The sequence below is a fragment of the Falco punctatus genome, assembly GCF_963210335.1.
Source record: "Falco punctatus genome assembly, chromosome: Z".
Lineage (NCBI taxonomy): Eukaryota > Metazoa > Chordata > Aves > Falconiformes > Falconidae > Falco > Falco punctatus.
Window position 1 is genome coordinate 31526560 of NC_137586.1, and position 17546 is coordinate 31544105.

General features: G+C 34.9%; 1 protein-coding gene across 12 annotated transcripts in view; it reads left to right on the forward strand.

Moving 5' to 3' along the window:
- KDM4C (lysine demethylase 4C) overlaps window positions 1-17546 on the forward strand; it is a 308684-nt gene that overhangs the window by 109408 nt on the left and 181730 nt on the right. The window contains exons 9-10 of one of the 12 annotated variants that reach the window (XM_080372293.1): window positions 9970-10021; window positions 14169-17543. The exons of 10 other annotated variants lie outside the window; for them this stretch is intronic. In XM_080372293.1, the coding sequence (XP_080228419.1) occupies window positions 9970-10021; window positions 14169-14287 (171 nt within the window). In that variant the 3' untranslated portion in view covers window positions 14288-17543. One more of the 12 variants, XM_080372286.1, reaches the window with a different exon arrangement.

A 17546-nucleotide genomic window follows, 5' to 3' on the forward strand; every position in this document is an offset into this window, starting at 1 on the left:
AGGGTATTCTGCCTGGAAAAGAGTAAAATCATCCATGGTCGTCTTGTGACTGTGGCTGAAACATCCCTGCAGTGCTTCAGAAGCCCTTTCCCCTTCTTCCTTTTGTGGTGTTGATAAACTTATTAGTTGCTTGACCTTGCAGACCTAGTCTGTCAGACTTCGTAAGAGAAGCTGCCTCTCAATGTTATAAGCGTTGTGATTACTGAATCTAATACTCAAAATTATATGGTCTTTGCTTTAGCTGGGGTACAATTAGAATTTATTCAGAGGGTTTTTTTCAGATGAAGAAAACTTTCAAAAAATCTAATGCTCTTGAATTTCCCATATTTGTGTGGGGTAGAATATGGTAATAAATACCAGAAAATCTGTTCCTGCAGCATTTATGACCCAGGTAAATTAAATGCTAACATCTTAATACAAGAATGATTTATTTTATTTTATTTTTTTAAGCTGCTTTGGCGTAGATGTATTTTGACAAGCTTCTACAGCTAACCAAAGATTTGTATTTCTGATTTTGGAAGGTGCTGAGCACATTCAGGTCCTGTTGACAGCTAGCATAATTCAGCATCTCCAAAAAGCAAGCCATTTATTTAATTTCAGACAGAATTTTAGTGTTGTTAATGACTACAATGTGTCTCCTGCGTCCTTTTGGCTTTGCAACTTTTATGAGAAATGCTACGTACACTTTTGTTGGCAGATTCATGTTTTCTGTGAGACAGCTCTTCTGCCGTGTACTCACCGGCTTATCTTGCAAGAGGGGAGAGGTGATAACTTCAATAGAACCATTCAGCTCCTTTGTGTAACATGGGTCGCCATAATCAAATGGGCAGTGATCATTTAGTGCATTTGTACAGAACCAGTCTGGAGAATGAAGTAGATTTTTCTTCCTCTGGCTTTGTTGCTAAACTCCAACATGTGACAGAATCAGTATTTTGTTTCATAAAAATTATGTGTCTAGCACATAACGGCTAATTTAGAATAATGTGAAATTTTATTGACTGCTGTGCTGCTTATAAAATTGTTACAAAACAGTTTGAATTGGAAAAGCTTTGAATCCAAAGAGAATAAATTTAATGTGAATGCCTTTAATTAAATTTTGCTTAATTTAAATAATGTAATTTGTATTGATTATGCTGCTGCAGTTCATTTGGATTTTTATTTTTAATTAAGATTCACTAATCCTGTTTTACCTTCCAGAGCTATTCATAAAATTACTGTGAAGAAAATGCATGTTAATTAAATTAACACTTACATACATTTATTAAACTAAAATCAGGCCATATTTTTTTTTCTTCGTGAAGGTATCGTTTCTTGTAAGAAATATTGCTATGTATAACAATCCAACTTTATTCATACTTTTTTTTTTTTCCCTGAGCAAATCCATGTTCATATTGTCCTATAATGGTATAGGTGCTTCCTTTGTGCTTCCTCAGAGGGTGCCAGCACTACCTTCGGAAGCTGCTGGGATGATTACTAAAGTGCAGCATAATCCTGTTATTTCCTTCGGCATCCTGTAACTTTCTCTGTGGTTTCTCCCTGTTAGCTGGTGTCTGTGCATCATTGGAACACAGTCTCAAACGTGGATGACTTCTTACTAACTTTCTGGTGAGAAAGTTGCCAGCTTATAATACTGCATATGTTAAAAACAATCTAGAATGAAAGACTTGCTGTATTAATTGAGACCATTAATACTGTGTTAAGGCTTATTGCTATATTACTGGATTCCCCCCCCCCCCCCCTTTTTGTTTAGATCATTAGCAGTTTTGAAAGAGAGTTTAATATTTTTTTGAGCCAAGACAGGTGGTATACTTGCATTTATTTATGTGTGCAGTGATAAACATGCAGTTTATTTTTGCATCTGTTCATGTGAATAAGGAGACATGCAGAAGATTCCTAAAAATGTTGAAGGGCAGAGAAGCTGAATGGAAAGCAGGGCTGTAGAGCTAATCGCCTGGCAAATGCCTGTACCTGAACACAGGACTGGAAAGCTGAAGACACTGAACTAGTTGCGTTCACAGAGGTATTTGCAAGTATATGTGAAAGACAGAAACCTTTCAAGTGATAGCCTCAAACACCAGGTTTTGAACTAAATTCAGTCAGAAAGATTGAACTATTGTTCACTCACTAAGTAAAACTCTCTTTTTCTTGGAAAGAATTACTTAATATACTGGTAACATAGCGGTACTATGTTAGTTCTGTCATACGTTTTATCGTAAGTGGAGAGCTTATCACTCCCTACAGATACCTGAAAGGAGGTTGTAGCAAGGTGAATGTTGGTCTATTGTCCCAAGTAACAAGTGATAAGAGAAGAGGAAATAGCCTCAGGTTGCACCAGGGGAGGTTTAGACTGGGTATTAGGAAAAATTTCTTCACCAAAAGGGTTGTCAAGCATTGGAACAGGCTGCCCAGGGAGGTGGTTGGGTCACCATCCCTGGGGGTATTGAAAAGACATGTACAGCTGGTGCTTGGTGGACTTGGCAGTCCTGGGTTAATGGCTGGACTTTAATGATCTTAAAGGTCTTTTCCAACCTAAATGGTTCTATGATTCTCTACCAGAGCAGCACCTTAAACACTCTGAGCTAATCACACCTTAGTGTTATAGCTAGAACCAAAATTATATGGGATGTTGACAGACTAGACAGGAGTCTGTAGCAGTTTGTGTCCTGAGGTGGATGTACTTTCTAGGCTTTCATATTTCTGGTCATTGTATCTCCTCTGAATTTGTTTGCAATTGGATGACTGATAGGTTTTACTGTTCTTCATGATAAAATCATAGCAGCAATTAACTCTTGAATTGTTCCATCAGTTCTTTCTGCAGCTACGATGATTCCTGCCTGTATGCATAGCGTGGAAAGATAGTTGACAGCAAAAGCATCTTCCTTTCCAAATGGTTTATTAAGTGCCTTTGTATGTTGGGCACACATTTGTGTGTTTGCCTAGCCTGTGGTTATGTACTTACGCTCGCCTTTCAGGCTTCTGTATGATTAAGCATTTTCAAAGTAATTAACAACAGTATTGTCTAAAAGCATTATGAAGCAGTGTTCTTACTTGCCAGGTTTATTCATCTCTTGCTTCCCTGAGATAATGCACAGTGGGTCTCCCTGTCATTAGTGTGAACTAACGCTATATTTGTTTTTCTCTTTCTTGAGTGTCCTCCTAACCAAGATAGTGCATCAAGAAATGAAGTACAAACAGCTGTTATTTTTTAATAATATATTATATTATTTTATATATAATATAATAATAATAATATAATAAAAAAGTTATTATGTAAATGCATTATAGACAATTTGCAAGTCTTAATAAGGCCATTTTTATTGAACAGTAATGAATTTGGACCTTTTGCATGAATGATCTGCAAATGTTCATGTTAAAACAATTCATAATGCAAATTCCTGGATGCTTGAAAATATATGAACATATGGTAGAAAAACTAAAGGAGTAATCAGATGGACAGATTTGACTGCATTGATATTGTCTGTCTTCAGAAATAAGGTACAAGAAGTTTATTGATACTACAGGACTTTTGAAAACAAGTTAGAATTGACGTAGTTTTGTCAAAACTAGTCATAAGTGAGAATACTGACAGTTAGCCAAATAAGATTTTTTTTAAAATGCTTTTTAATTTTTGCAGTGTTTAAATATTATCCTTGAGAAGATTAGTTGGTGACTTCTTGCATGGATGCTAGGTCATAGATATCATAGCTGAATAAAGCAAGTGTGCACAGGTCTGGCCAATGGACTCTGCTTCCCCAAAAAGGGAAGGCTCTGAGTTAGGCAAAGGGGATTTATGTCAAATTTGCTCTCTTAGTCCTTTGATAATTGTAGTGACCAGAGAGATAAATGCAAATCTTTCCATGTCATTTCCATCTTTGTTTGGTCATGTCTATAAACATTACTAGTGATAAACTCTGTTCTGTGCAGAGTCTGAAAGACTCTGATAAAACAGCTTTTCAGAAGAAAGAATAAAAAGTCAGATGGCACACAGAGGTGGTGTTTCTTGAGGGCTTCCCTAGTGTGTAAAGCTTACAGAATTTATTGAAATTTTAAATTCAGTGAAATGAAGGAAAAAAAATGGGTTTTTAGAGAAGACTTCTGGCCTTTTTTCCCCCTTCTTTTTTCCTTGTGTTTTTTTTTCTTCTGTCCCCCCCTGAAGTAAGTTGTCTTTTTGCTACAGTAGAACTGCTCAGGGTTTTGTTGCTGGCTCTTAGAAACTACTGATACATTATGGTTTACTGTAGGCAAAAACTGAATATAATCTGTTTGCCGGACATGAATACTACATTTATAGTTCCAACAGGTGTGAATAAAAATTGTTCTAGTGTTATTTTATTTACTCTTAGAAGGAATATGCTTTTATAAAGTGCAGTTTTATGGATAGTTTGGCAGTTCAGTTTTTCCTGAACCAAGAAGCCACTTGCTACTTTAGAATCTTTTATGGACCCTGTGTAGTTTGGTGAATACCAGAGGGTGGTGCAGGAGCTGATGAATTCTGGTTTAGGCTGGGGTAGAGTTAATTTTCTTATTACTAGCTGGTACAGCACTGTGTTTTGGAACACACTGATTTTTTAGTTGTTCTAAGCAGTACTTACTCTCAGTCAAGGACTTTTCAGTTTCCTCTGCTCTGCAGTGAGCAGGTGCACAAGAAGTTGGGAGGGAGCATGGCCAGGACAGCTGACCTGAACTAGCTAAAGGGATATTCTGTACCATAGGATGTCACGCTCAGTGTATAAATTAGGGGGGATTGGCTGGGGCTGTCAATCGCTGCTCAGGGACTGGCTAGGCATCGGTCAGCAATTGTATTGTGCATCACTTGGATTTTTTTCTCTTTGTGTTTTACTCCTCTTTGTTTCTCCTCTTCATTACAATTGTTGTAGCTGTTATTATTAAATTTGATTTTATTTCAATTACTAAATTGTTCTTGTCTCAACCCATGAGTTTTACCCTTTTCCTGATTCTCCTACCCATCCTTCTGGGGTAGGGCAGGGGAGTGAGCAAGCAGCTGTGTGGTGGTACTTTGCCAGCTGAGGTTAAACCATGGCAGTCAGTCAGTATGATGATGAACAAGCTCCAGCCTACTGGAACTGTGTTGTGCCTATGGAAATAGACTGACTTTTGAGTGATTCCTCTATTACTGTAGAACCATTACAGGATTTAGTAGATCTCTTTATTTAAAATTATATTTGCCTTTCAGTATAAAAGTTTGTTGGTGTTTGTGGTTTGTTTTTTTTTTTTTTTTTTTTTTTTGGTGTTTTTTTTTGGTTTTTTTTTTTTTTTTTGTTTTAGTTTTAGGGGGTGATCACTTTGGGATTGCTTATACAATAAAGGCACATAGTCTGATGGGTACTTTTACCAATACTTGGCATCCTGGTTGAATTTTTGGTTGTAGTTAGTCTGTCACCCTGTCACTCTTACAAATGACTGACTTTTAATTGACTGATTTTTGTGGGGCAAACTTTTTCATAATCTGAACTGTTGCTCAAAATCTGACCTGTTGCTCCATGTGAAAAAATACTCTTCGTCTGTTATTTGCTCTTCATTATTTGCATTTAGCATCTTTGACTTTTTTTCCTTTCCTCATAGCCCAGAAAAGAAACTGTTTTACTTTATATTTGTCCTTTACTGTAATTGTGAAATTGACTTTCAGTATTGTTTAATCAATAAATAACTACTCGGCAGCACTACTTCACTGCAATATAAAAAATGTACACACAACTTTTTAATGAGTGATAATACTAAGCAGCAATCTGAGACTCTCTTTAAGGCAAGTATTAAACATAATCTGCATTCTTTTTCTAATTCTGAGAATACTTTATCTCCTGTGTAGGTGAGCATTGGTAAACCTCCTGTCTTCCATCCTTCAGGTCCTAAGTTTTTGTGCAGAGTTTATTTTCTGAATGTTCAATCTCCTCAAGTATTTTTCTGACAGGCTTTGGTTTTTAGCACTCTGAATGGGTCCAGATACCAGAAAAGAAATTACTTTCTGGCCATTCTTAATTCTTAATTTTGTTTACTGGGAAGACAGGTGCAGAAAAATTCTAGTTCCAAGTTCAGGAAATACCCAGTTTAAAATTTCATAACATTGTGTGTTTCATTCAGGTTACCATACAAGAAGCAATTTTCAAAGGGGGTAGTCTGCAATAATGAAATGAGACGGTAATTCTTTTAAGACAAGGATGAAATTAGCACAACCTGACCCACAGCCTTAATGCAAGTTCAAAGATAGAAGTTCAGTGAGCCATTGGCTTCATTTGATCTTTGAGGATTATTAGTTTATCATGCAATTTTTGACCATCTTGTGTACTTCCTCAGAAGGGCTTTAAAGTAAAGATTGTTTCTGTTACTATTTGCTTTGCACCTCCTTTGGGCTAGGACTCCTTCTCTAATCATGTCAATTCTGTGATCAGCATTTCAGCTTAAGAGAATAACCTGTGTTTTTAAGGCTTCTTTTCCTAAATCGGCAGTGATGGTCTTTCCCTTCAGTTGTTTTTTCCCAAGTCCATCCTGACCTTTTAGGTCCTTACACTGAGCATTTCTGATTCAGAACATCAGGCCTGCTTTTCATGAGATCCATAAAAATCTCAATTATTCACATCTGTCACTTCAGAATGACCAGAAGCTACGCTTATAAACATTTGTTTTTCTACCTTGGGGACGATTGTTTTGTTTTCATGTGAATATCTCAAGACCTTCTGAAGTCCCATTTAAGGATGTACATAGACTGGGATTTATGTGTGGTGGTTGACACTGGTTTTGCTTTGGAAACTAGAAAATGCTATATAATTTTAGGAAATCTCTCCAGTTTCTTGGATTTAGGCAATATGTAGTGCTGCTTTAGGGCAGCTTGACATGGTTTACATCATATCATCAGTGTCTTCCCCCAGAAGAATGTTAGGGGAACACTGACTTGGTGAGGCTGGAGGACCCTGCATGATGAGGAAGATAGAAAACTTCCGTATTTTAGGAAGTTCCATCTTTGCATCCTTTATGAACCTGAAACCCTTTATAGGAGAGGATGGCAGCAGGTCTGTTGTCAGATGGCCACAAGCAGCCTCTACATGGTCAAATGTTTTTTTTCTGGTGAAATACGTGAATGAAGATGGCTGCAGTCTTTTGCTTTGACCTCGATCTTACTACGTATATATGGAAAACATTCTTAGTACACTTGTCCTGATGATGATGATGATACCTATGTTGAAGTCCTAGTTTGGCTTGGTTATTGAGCTGTTTATCTTTCCCAAGACAGAAATGATGAGGAACTGAATAAGCAGTAAAACTATAGGTAAGCTGGAAACTCCACTGGCAAAAGTACATGTTTCTGGGGTATATTTCAATTGTTGCGGTAAAGTGAAAAAGATTTATTTCATAGAAACTTGGTAAGAAGCACTTTTATGTGTCTGAGGTTTTTTTTTGTTGTTGTTGTTCTTGTTTTGGGTTTTTTTTCCTCTTTTTTTATTTTTTTCCTTTAGTTTGATAATATCTGCTTGTCATTTCTGGTCTTGTCACTGTAGTTGAGTGTCAACATAGTTCATAGTTGAACAGTGAATGAGACTATGGGTGAGCTGGAGATTGCTGCTGTGCGTACATATTGGGGTAGCTGCTTATCGCGCTGATAACTAAGTGCTTTGTACTTCTGATGATGCTCAAGATCCTCAACAGGATTTTACTTCTTTTTTTTTTTCCTGCCCCCACAGAAAAGTCCATTGATACGTGTCCTGAAAAATTTGATTCTAAGCAATGAGTTTGGGAGGTAAATGAAGATTACAGAGAAATGGATAAGGAGGAATGTAGGTTATGGGAAACAGTGATGCCATTATTCTGGTGAGGCAAATACTGTTATTGGTGGTTCTAAAAATAGTTTGTTTTTAATACAAAGTGTGATAATAGTGTAAGACATTCTTCAGAATTGTGGTTTTAGAAGCCATTTGCAAGCTGAAATTCCAAAGGCTTAGTTATCATTTAGGACAACAGTCAATGAGTAAGCCTGATGGAGGGAAGTACAGGATCATCTTTGTTAGTTGTGTTGGCCATAATGGACAGAAGTTCTTGGTCGAGGTAAAAAAACCCTAGGTTGGATTTATAATGAATCATATATATTGTAGAAACTGAGATCATACCCTAAAAAGACTGAAGTGTGCTGTGAAGCTTTAGCTATGGAGTTTAGGATCTTAATAGGCCTTTATTTGTATTTAGGATATATTGAGGAACTTTTTTTTAAAAAAAAAAAACACAAACCCACAGTGTAGCATGATGACCTAATCCATGAAGTCTCAGTACAAAGGAATGTTTTTTGGATTAGCCAATGTTTGGAATTTGGGTTGTTATTGGGTGGGAAATAAAGCCCTGGAATGAGATAAATGTGGGCTGCCTTTCCCATGAGAGCTCAAACCTGATGATATTCTGAGGTCCGTTCTAACCTATGTGATTCTGTGATTCAGTGCAGTGTGAGTAAGAATGCTGTATGAAAAAGCGTGATTTTAGGACCAGACTTGAAATGATTGTACTTTAGGGTAGATGTTAACTTTTGGGTTTTTTTATTTGTTTTGAAAAAAGAAATAATGATCAGCAGTATAGCAACGAAATAAAGAGGTGTTCCACTTTGTGTGGCAGTACCCTTCTTCTCTTACACTAGTTGCTGGTTTACTCCTATTCCTGTTTACAGCTTTGACATGTTTCTTTTTTGGCAGCTGAATATTTCTGTTTAATGAATTCACCAATATATGTTGATTAACCATCTGCTAATTATAAAAGTCAGAGAAATACTAGTATTTTGTCAAGGGTCCTATTTCTTTCCCTTTCAAACAGTTCTTGTTATTACCTTGCAGTATGTATGCATATTGTAAATAAAATATATGTTGTTGTATTAAGACACTGTGTACTATCTGTGTGTGGGCAAGACAAAATTATGGAAAATCATAATTCAAAAAGTGTTCTCTTTTCTGTTTTCTTAAACTTGTAGAGTTTTAGTAAAAGTGGCTTTTAAAACAGGACTGAAAAAAACTTGATGTTAAGATGAGCATAACTCCCATTTAGTTAGTACTATAGTACTTTAGTTAGTACATCATTGGTACTATTTCCTTTTATTTGCCCATTTTATCTCAAGCCTGAAATCCTTTGTGGGTTAAAAAACTCAAAAAGGCATTATGAAAACATCCTATTGAAAAAATGCAAGATCATTATTTATGTGCTGGGACAACATACTGCATTGTGTCCAAGGTGATATTATTATACTATGTGTGCTGCTAATCATATTTTTAAGAAGAATGTAAAGAAATCAGAGGCCTGTATAGATTAAAGCTTAAATATGTGATATGAGATTAAATTACCTAGCGTGATCTAATTAACACATCATAAAACTGCAGTTAAGGTAAAGCATTTGTGCTTTAGCATATGCAGGACCAAGCAGTTAAAGGCTGGAAGGGAATTTAGGCTATAATTTGATCTACCCGAGCCTTTCAAAGTAGGATCAGCTGTATCTGCGTTGCTGCGGTTTATTTGAATTGGTTGTATCGAAGATACTAGGCTACACAAGGCTAAAGCTAAAATGAGCAACAGTTCTTGTAACTCTTCCAATACAAGGTGCAGAATTAGGTCCCTCACACAGTTCTGTCTGGCTTCAGCAGGTGTTAATAACACATTAGCATCACTAGCAGTAAGTTGTAGTGTTTGGAAAAAAAATATCAAAAAGGCAGCAGTAATTTCTTCCACCTAATGATGAAAATATTTATAAATGTAAATCCAGTGTTTAACCAAGATGAGATCTGGAGGCCATATAAGAGCACACAGTTTGATTTGTAATCTGAGTAAGTATATTTCAATCATCAAACAGTCTGTATAGGTTGGCTACAAGGTTCTTTCCTAATGTTTCCTCCCATATAATTCCTTTTAAAAATTGCCTTTGAAAATCAATGTGGAGTAGACTATTTTACTTACTGTTAAACAAAGATACAATTTCTTATTCTTGTCAAGGAAAAGATGGTGTTCATACTATGCAGCTTGGTTGAAGAAACATTTTCATATGGTAAGTAATTCAAAGGGAGATCATCCAGGTAAATTTATCTTAGAATAAAATGAAATTAGCAAAGTTCATTTTCAACTCTTGGAGCAGAAAAACCTAGAAGTGCATGTTTTATCTTCTTTAGATCTCTTTTATATTGCTGTGATTGCTGACAGTCCTTTGAAAAACAGAAATTACATTTGGGATCTGTTGGAATTATTTCGTAGCAAAACTAATATTTGAATTTCAGTGCTATATGTTATTCGAAGTGTTTATTGGAGCACCAGCTCTGATTTTATGCCCAATTTTAGCTGTTCATCAGCAGAGGGCAATGTAACTTCATACATTTCCTTGAAAGGATTTAATTTGTTGATCTTTTTCTAGTTTTAACTAAAGGAGCACCTACTTGTAAATACTGAGAAAATACGTGAACTCATGATGAAAGAGAGATGAGCTGTGGTATTAATATTCCTTATGCACTTTCAGATGGTTGTTTAAACTTCTTAGTTGTTGTACCCTATGGGAGGTGTTCTCTAAGTTCACAAGCAGAGAGGTAATGTCCCGACTTTGTGGCAAAACATGCTATTACTTTTTTTACTGGATTAGCTGATGCACCCTTTCAGTGTTTTGGTTGGGTTTTTTACCACTTTTTTTTTTTTTGGGGGGGGGGGGGACAGACTCATGCAAAATTTTTGAGTCTTTCTGTCATTTCTTTTTACATCGGTTTTGGTTTTAATGTGGGATTAAATCAGTTGTGAAGAGCTCATAGAACTTTACAGACATGAGTATGTGTATTGTAAGTTAAGTGTACTGAGAAGCTGTGCTGTGATAATTAAGAAAAAGTAGATTTGGGTCTCTATTAGAATTCATTCATTCTGTATGTTGTGACAAGGAGAGTTTTCTTTTACAGCTGCAGTGTTAACATGAGCCTTTTCAATCCTTTGGAAGCATGTGTACCATAACCTTTTACTGTACACCATGTTAATGTTAATCTGTTATGATAGGTCTTTGATTTTTGTGTTGACATTTAAATTTTCATTTAGTTTTTCTTTCAGAATGTATCAGGAATCCTAAAATGGATATTCATGTGTGGCAATTTTTATTTTTTTTTTTAAATGTGCTTTCCTGTTTCTGATGCTCTTGAGGCATATTCAGAAAGACTTCAGACATATGGCTTCTTGTTTTTCAGCTCCTTTGGGCATCACACATTCAAAGAGTCTACTTTACTGTCAGAGCGTAAATACAATTCCCACTAACAGCCTGGGACAGGCAGCATTTACCAGTGTTAAAACATGAGGCTAGGATTAAATGATTTTGAGTTCTAGCTCTAGCTCTGCCCTTGGCTTGCTGAATGACCTTAGGCAGTTGCATCCATCTTTACTTTTGTTTCAAATGCATTGGATAATGCTGGTCTTTCTTTATTACCAATTTTTTTTTTAAGATTAATTTGCCACTGTTTAAACTGTAATATTTAAAATGCAGATAACAGTAGAATTCCTTTAAGTGCTGCACGCAGATAAAAATGGCGGAACAGATAATGAAAAATTATGTACTTGGTATAATGTAGCTTTTGCATTTATTTTTTTACACAGATATTTTGGCTCATGTATTATGTTCTAGCTCCAGATCTGCCCCTAGTTACAGGATTTGATTAAATCATTCAGTCTTTAGCACTATCACTCTCTTGCGAAATGGGAGCAATTTCAAATCAACTTCAACAGATACTGAAGTCTTAGTCTGGGAAACATAAATGCAAGTAATAATTGTTATGGCTTTTAAAATTTTATTTAGAAAAAAATCAGAATTTTCATGTAGAAATATAATGCTGATTATATGGTTATATTTCACAATGCACACAAAAGTTTAATTAAATACGACATTGTTAGGTGAGCAAGATGAACATAGCATTATAACTATAAATAATTATAATTATTTATGTTTATATATAATATATAAATATATATTTATATTTATATATGTAATTATAAATATAACTAACAATGTGTACGTTAGGTAAACAGTTTAAAAATCATCTTTCTAGCATCTTAGACTTTTCATTTTCTTTATGCTAAAAAGTGTTTTTCTTTTTTGAAAAAAGCCATTAATTGAAGTGAATACTAAGAGAGTTTTATAGACATCTCACTCCAGTTGGTGATCTTTATTATCTATTAAAACAGGGTTAAGTGAGGAAAAAGAAGAAGCTAGCATAATAAACTGGATGACTTGCAGAGCTAAACCATTCTTGTTTTCACTGCTGTATCCAGGCACATGTATCTGAACATTTACTGCATCTTGGTAGAGAGATGGAAACTTCTTAAAATGTGCTAACTAGATAAATTATCATACTACCACAGCCTCAGATATTTGATTTTGTGACATGTTCTAGGGCAAAGGGGAATGGTTTTCTTCCTAAATAATTTTGATGTTTGAAACATCCTTGTTATTAAAGTGCTCTTAATGACCAAGTATGTACGTCACCGCTGCTATATAATTATTATAGATGTGATATTGAACGAATGACGAAAGAGCTTTACTTTGAAGGCTGTAGGACAAGTTGAGACATAGCTAATTTTATTAGGCACATTTCCAGAGTGCTTATTTAACATGGTGATTAGTGACTAATGAATTTAGTGAAGATGTTTCTGGGTAGTAATATACTAAGTAAGTTTTCAACAGATACTGCCCGAGTTCCATCTCTTTCTGCACCAGACATTTTAGAGTCTTGGAGGATCTGATTCATGAACAAATGTATCTGGAGCATCTTACTCTGATTGACTGTTAGAATCTACTTTCAAACCAATGAAGGGACAAGCTTCTTGTCAGATCTGGTGCTTCCATAACATTTTATTTTATGTAGTTCTATTTAAACTAGTCACATTTTAATTAGGAAAATTGGGGGATTTTTTAGTTCACCTCTCAAACTCCATTTAACTAGTTATATAATTAAACTTGTATTTATGCAATTTTAGTGCAAGAGAAAGGAAACTTACAGCTACAAGTGTGTTTTCTTGTGGGTTTTGTTTGTTTGCTTGGTTTTTGTGATATGTTTCATTTTTTTTTTTCCCCTGGTGACTGCAATTAGAAATAAATGCAATGTAGTAGTTTCTGGGACTTGAGATAATACTGCAGGTGTGTAGTAAGTATCACTGCTCCTATTCTGTGTGATGATGAGATGGCAGAGATTATTATGATAAAACATTAATACCCAACATTTAGTATATTTGTGTTTAAAAGTGGCAGGTAGTAAATAAAATAGCATGGATTTGGTTTCTTTTTATTTTTATTTTTTTTTGACACACATACACACATGTTTCCCCCCCCCCCCCCCCCCCCCCCCCCTTTTTTTTTTTCTCTCTCCATCCCCTAATTTTTGCTGGTGTTCTTGAGAACCGTTTCTTTTGAAAGGAGTAACGAGAGCATTTTTAATATTTAAATTAACATAACCTGCATCAGTTGTCTGATCTCAGAACTCTTGAATCCTTTTTTTGTTGTCTGGATTGTGCAAGACAAAAGGGTGTACATTAGGAATATGGCTTATTTAGGTGACACCTTAACACCTGGACACCTACCTCTTACCAACTTGTTGCAATTTGAACCTAACACTTCATCAACTATGTTTTTGGACACTGAAATGAGAAGATAAAAATTCCAGTTATTTTGCCTTTACCTGCTCAGGTATAGAACGTACAATTTGAGATACATGTTTTCCTAGATGCAGTGAGGTGCTTGAATACCTCCGTTTGGTTGCCATCCCAAATGATACTCCTCTTCTTCCCTTAAAAGAAGCTGGGGGAGAAATTAATCTTAAAGAAAACAAACATTTCCTTCTCACATGATTGACAGTCTTGCTTCCTCTTGTGCTTCCTTTGCATTTCTTTGCAATTACGTGAAGTAGTGCCTTTTGCGCATAAGTACTCCTTTAGTCCTTCACTGAAAGAATATGTAAGCTGAGACATACTACATGCATGACTCATTTGTAGATGATTTCACTAATCATTCTGCATAAAATCTGTCCTTAAAGGAAGCTGAAACAGTAGAATTCTCTGTACAGTGCTGAGGTGTGAGGGAAAGTTTGGGGAAAGGTGCCTGTACAAACTGGGTGAGGAAAGCGCCTTTCCTTACTTTCTGCAGAGAGGAGTTGCTTGGGTCTTAAGTATCTGTTCTCTTACAGCACCTTGGCCTCAGAGATCCTCTGCCAAAAGGTTTTATTTTCTGCATGGTGTGCTGTTGGATACCTATTGCATTCTACTGTCCTTATTGCTGGTTTCAGGTCTGGTATGTAGATACTAATTTGATATATGGGTTTTTTGACATGTACTTGGTAAGAATGGAAGGCTGACCCAGAGCTATGTATCTGTGTTTCAGAGATTTCCAGAAATGGGCATTATGGTGATTAATGAGAGGAATACAGCAGTCCATTACCCAGTTTCATGTCAGTCTGCAGCACCAAGGTGCTGTGATATGAATAAGGATGTATTAATCCAGAATGCATCCTAAAAATTAAATGAAATATTATGCCTCACATGAGGACAAGGATGGAGTCCTGTGCAAAGTCAGTTTAAATGGATTTGGCATGTGGTATTCCCCAAGTCATAAAGAGGCAATACTTTTTTTGTAGTGAGATTCCACTTTTGTGTTTCCACTGGGGTTTCTGCCTGCTATACAATGTTCCTAGCTTATCAGTTTTCAGAGTTGGACTTCTGTTGTATTATTTTTTTTTAATGAGTTTTATATATGGAATTTTATTCTGTATTCTCTTAAAATACAATTGTTTAATATGTTTCAAACTTTTTTGTCTGTTAGTGAAAGTATAATGATGGAAATGGCCAATAGAACTGCATATGAACTTAGGTTTTTTATGTTTCTAATTGTATGGCGTTATTTAAAATATGTTCCGTTTGATCTTTTATCTTGACATAATTTGCTGACTATTAATATGGTGTTATTTCAGACTTAAGCTTAAAAAGGATTAGGTTGTATCCTGTTTGTCATATTTTCTCATTTTAATGATGTCCATGTTTTGTGACAGCTGATAATTAATTTCCAAATCAAATTCTCTTCTCTGCCTGAATCTATTAGAGCATGTTAAAGAAATGCTATTTGGTGCATATTCTCTGAGGCTATAGTCAGATGTCTTTTCTTTTTTTCCTTAGTTTTGCTGTCTTAATGGAAGTAATCTTAGCACTGCTGGGTTCCTTGGCATTTTTGAATCAAATCATTGTGCTTACAGAGTAAGCAGGTACTTGGCAGAAAAATGGATGGTCTTTTACTTTGTTATGATAATACATAGGAGAGGTGAGGCCTGCCAGTGAATCTGTTAGAAGCAAACAAAAAACGTTTTGGAAAAAAATCTGAACAAAGTTTCACATTTTTGAAACCACACTACTTTGTTGTAAGTTTTGATAACTTATTCAGTGTTATATTAAAACACTGTTCTTACTGCAAGGCAATACAAATATGGCTGTTAAAAAAAAATAAAATCACTGCAATGCCCTTTAACCCATTGCTATGTTTAAGATTAATCAAAAGGACATATCCTAGTATCCTGTATTTCTTCTTTTAATTAGGAACCTTGTTATGTACCGGTCAAGCTTAGCTTCAGATTTCTGTTCTATACCTTTGATTGTTTCTTTAATTCAAGATAAAGTAGTTTTCGATGGCTGAAATAGTTCACTAGGTAGAAACAATCTGTATCATTGGATTGCAGTCTTGCTGGAGGTAAGATATTTTAAAAACAAATGGACATACTTATGAGAACATAAGATCTTGCACATATACCATATTTTGAGGAAAACTGTATGCCAAGCAGTTGTAAACTTTTTTCCCACACTCCAAAATGTTGATCGCTTTCCAGAATTTTTTCTGGGAATATGTTTATTCCTACAGTGCATATCCTAAGATGCAGAAGAGTGGTGGTGATTTGCTCTTTATCTTAAAATTTAATGTGAAGTAATGATTTGTATAAGCAACTTTTCTTGTTACGAAAGGCATTGTGTTATCCTTCATTTAAGCAACTGCATATTGCTATAAAACAGATAAGACTATGTGTCTTATAAGAGGAAAAGAATGCTTTTGATTATTTTTCTTTTAGCAATCTAAATCCCATATTTCTGAGCTTAAAATAACTAACAGGATTAGCATTGGAAATATATCTGTGCAGCAAAAATATAGTAATTCTATGCATAAAATGCACTTCATTTTTCAAGTGTGTGAAGTGAATTGAAATAATGAATCTAAAGATAAAAAGAGGAACATTTCTGAAGTACTGATTCTAGGAGTATGATATAAGAATAAAAATTAGTTTGAGATTTATAATGGAGTAGCTTTTCTGAAAACTAAAAATAGTAAATGAAAATAACATTTAAAAATTTTTAAACCTTGTATAATGCGTGTCACATCTTCTAAAATAAACATACAATAATTTCAAAACTGTAATATAAACAAAATAATAGGAGACTGTTAATTTTACTTTGATAATTGTAATTAGTATAATAAAATTCTAAGTGGGAATAGTTTTGGAAATTGGTATTCTAGTCAGCATATTTAATTGTTTTGGAAATTGTTAGCTGCTAAGCTATGCCAGCTGGTAATTGGAATAGTAACAGGTGCGGAAAAATCTCTAAATTATAAATATGTAATAAGTAAATATTACAAAATACCTAATTTCAAACTAAAAATGAACTATGCTTCATTGTAATCAGATTAAAAATGAATATTGTAAATATGTTTAGTTTTGATTGTTTTGGAAAAAAATTCATTCACACTCATGTGAAATGGAGATGTCCACTGATAGCTAATAGCAGAGTACTTCATTGGAAAAGTAGATGGTATCTAAATAAACAGGTTCTTGAGCTTTTCCAAAGTGAAACAATAAAATTGGCTGCTGTTCACTGCTATAGTTTGTCTCGCTTCTGGCTTCTCATGTTTACTGTTTTTCTCTTCACTTTTTTTTGTGGTGGTGGTGGTATGTGATAATTCTGACAATGAAAACATCCAGATGTTTTGGGTACATATTTTATAAATTTTAATATAAAACAACGTATGCATACGTGTACAGAGTGTATATACAGATTTGGCTTGGTGCTGTGTGCCAGCATACTGTTTTTGTTTTTAATTCTTAGTGTTTAGGTAAAGCTTATGTGGGAAGTCTTTACAATGTAAGGAAATCATGCTAGAGTTCAATGTGTATGTTTTGTGTCTTAAACTATTATGTGTTTAATTTAGAATTTCTCTGAAATAGACTAACCATGGTTAGGTATCTTACTTAGGAATAATTTTGAGACAGAGCGTGTTTTTTTTGTGATTTTACATCATTAATGAAACTAAAATTTTCTGCCAAATCTTACTCATCTCCCAAAGACTCTGTAAACCACAATATAATGCTTTGCAATATAGATGAGAATTAGCTTGTATACCTGTAAATTTTAGCTTTTACATACTGTAAATGAAGAAAGCACTTGATGGGATTTTTTTTTACTGTTTGACTTATGGAAGCTGTGTTGTTTCAGTTAGAAAATACCTGATCTCTAAACATGTCAAATGTATTTTT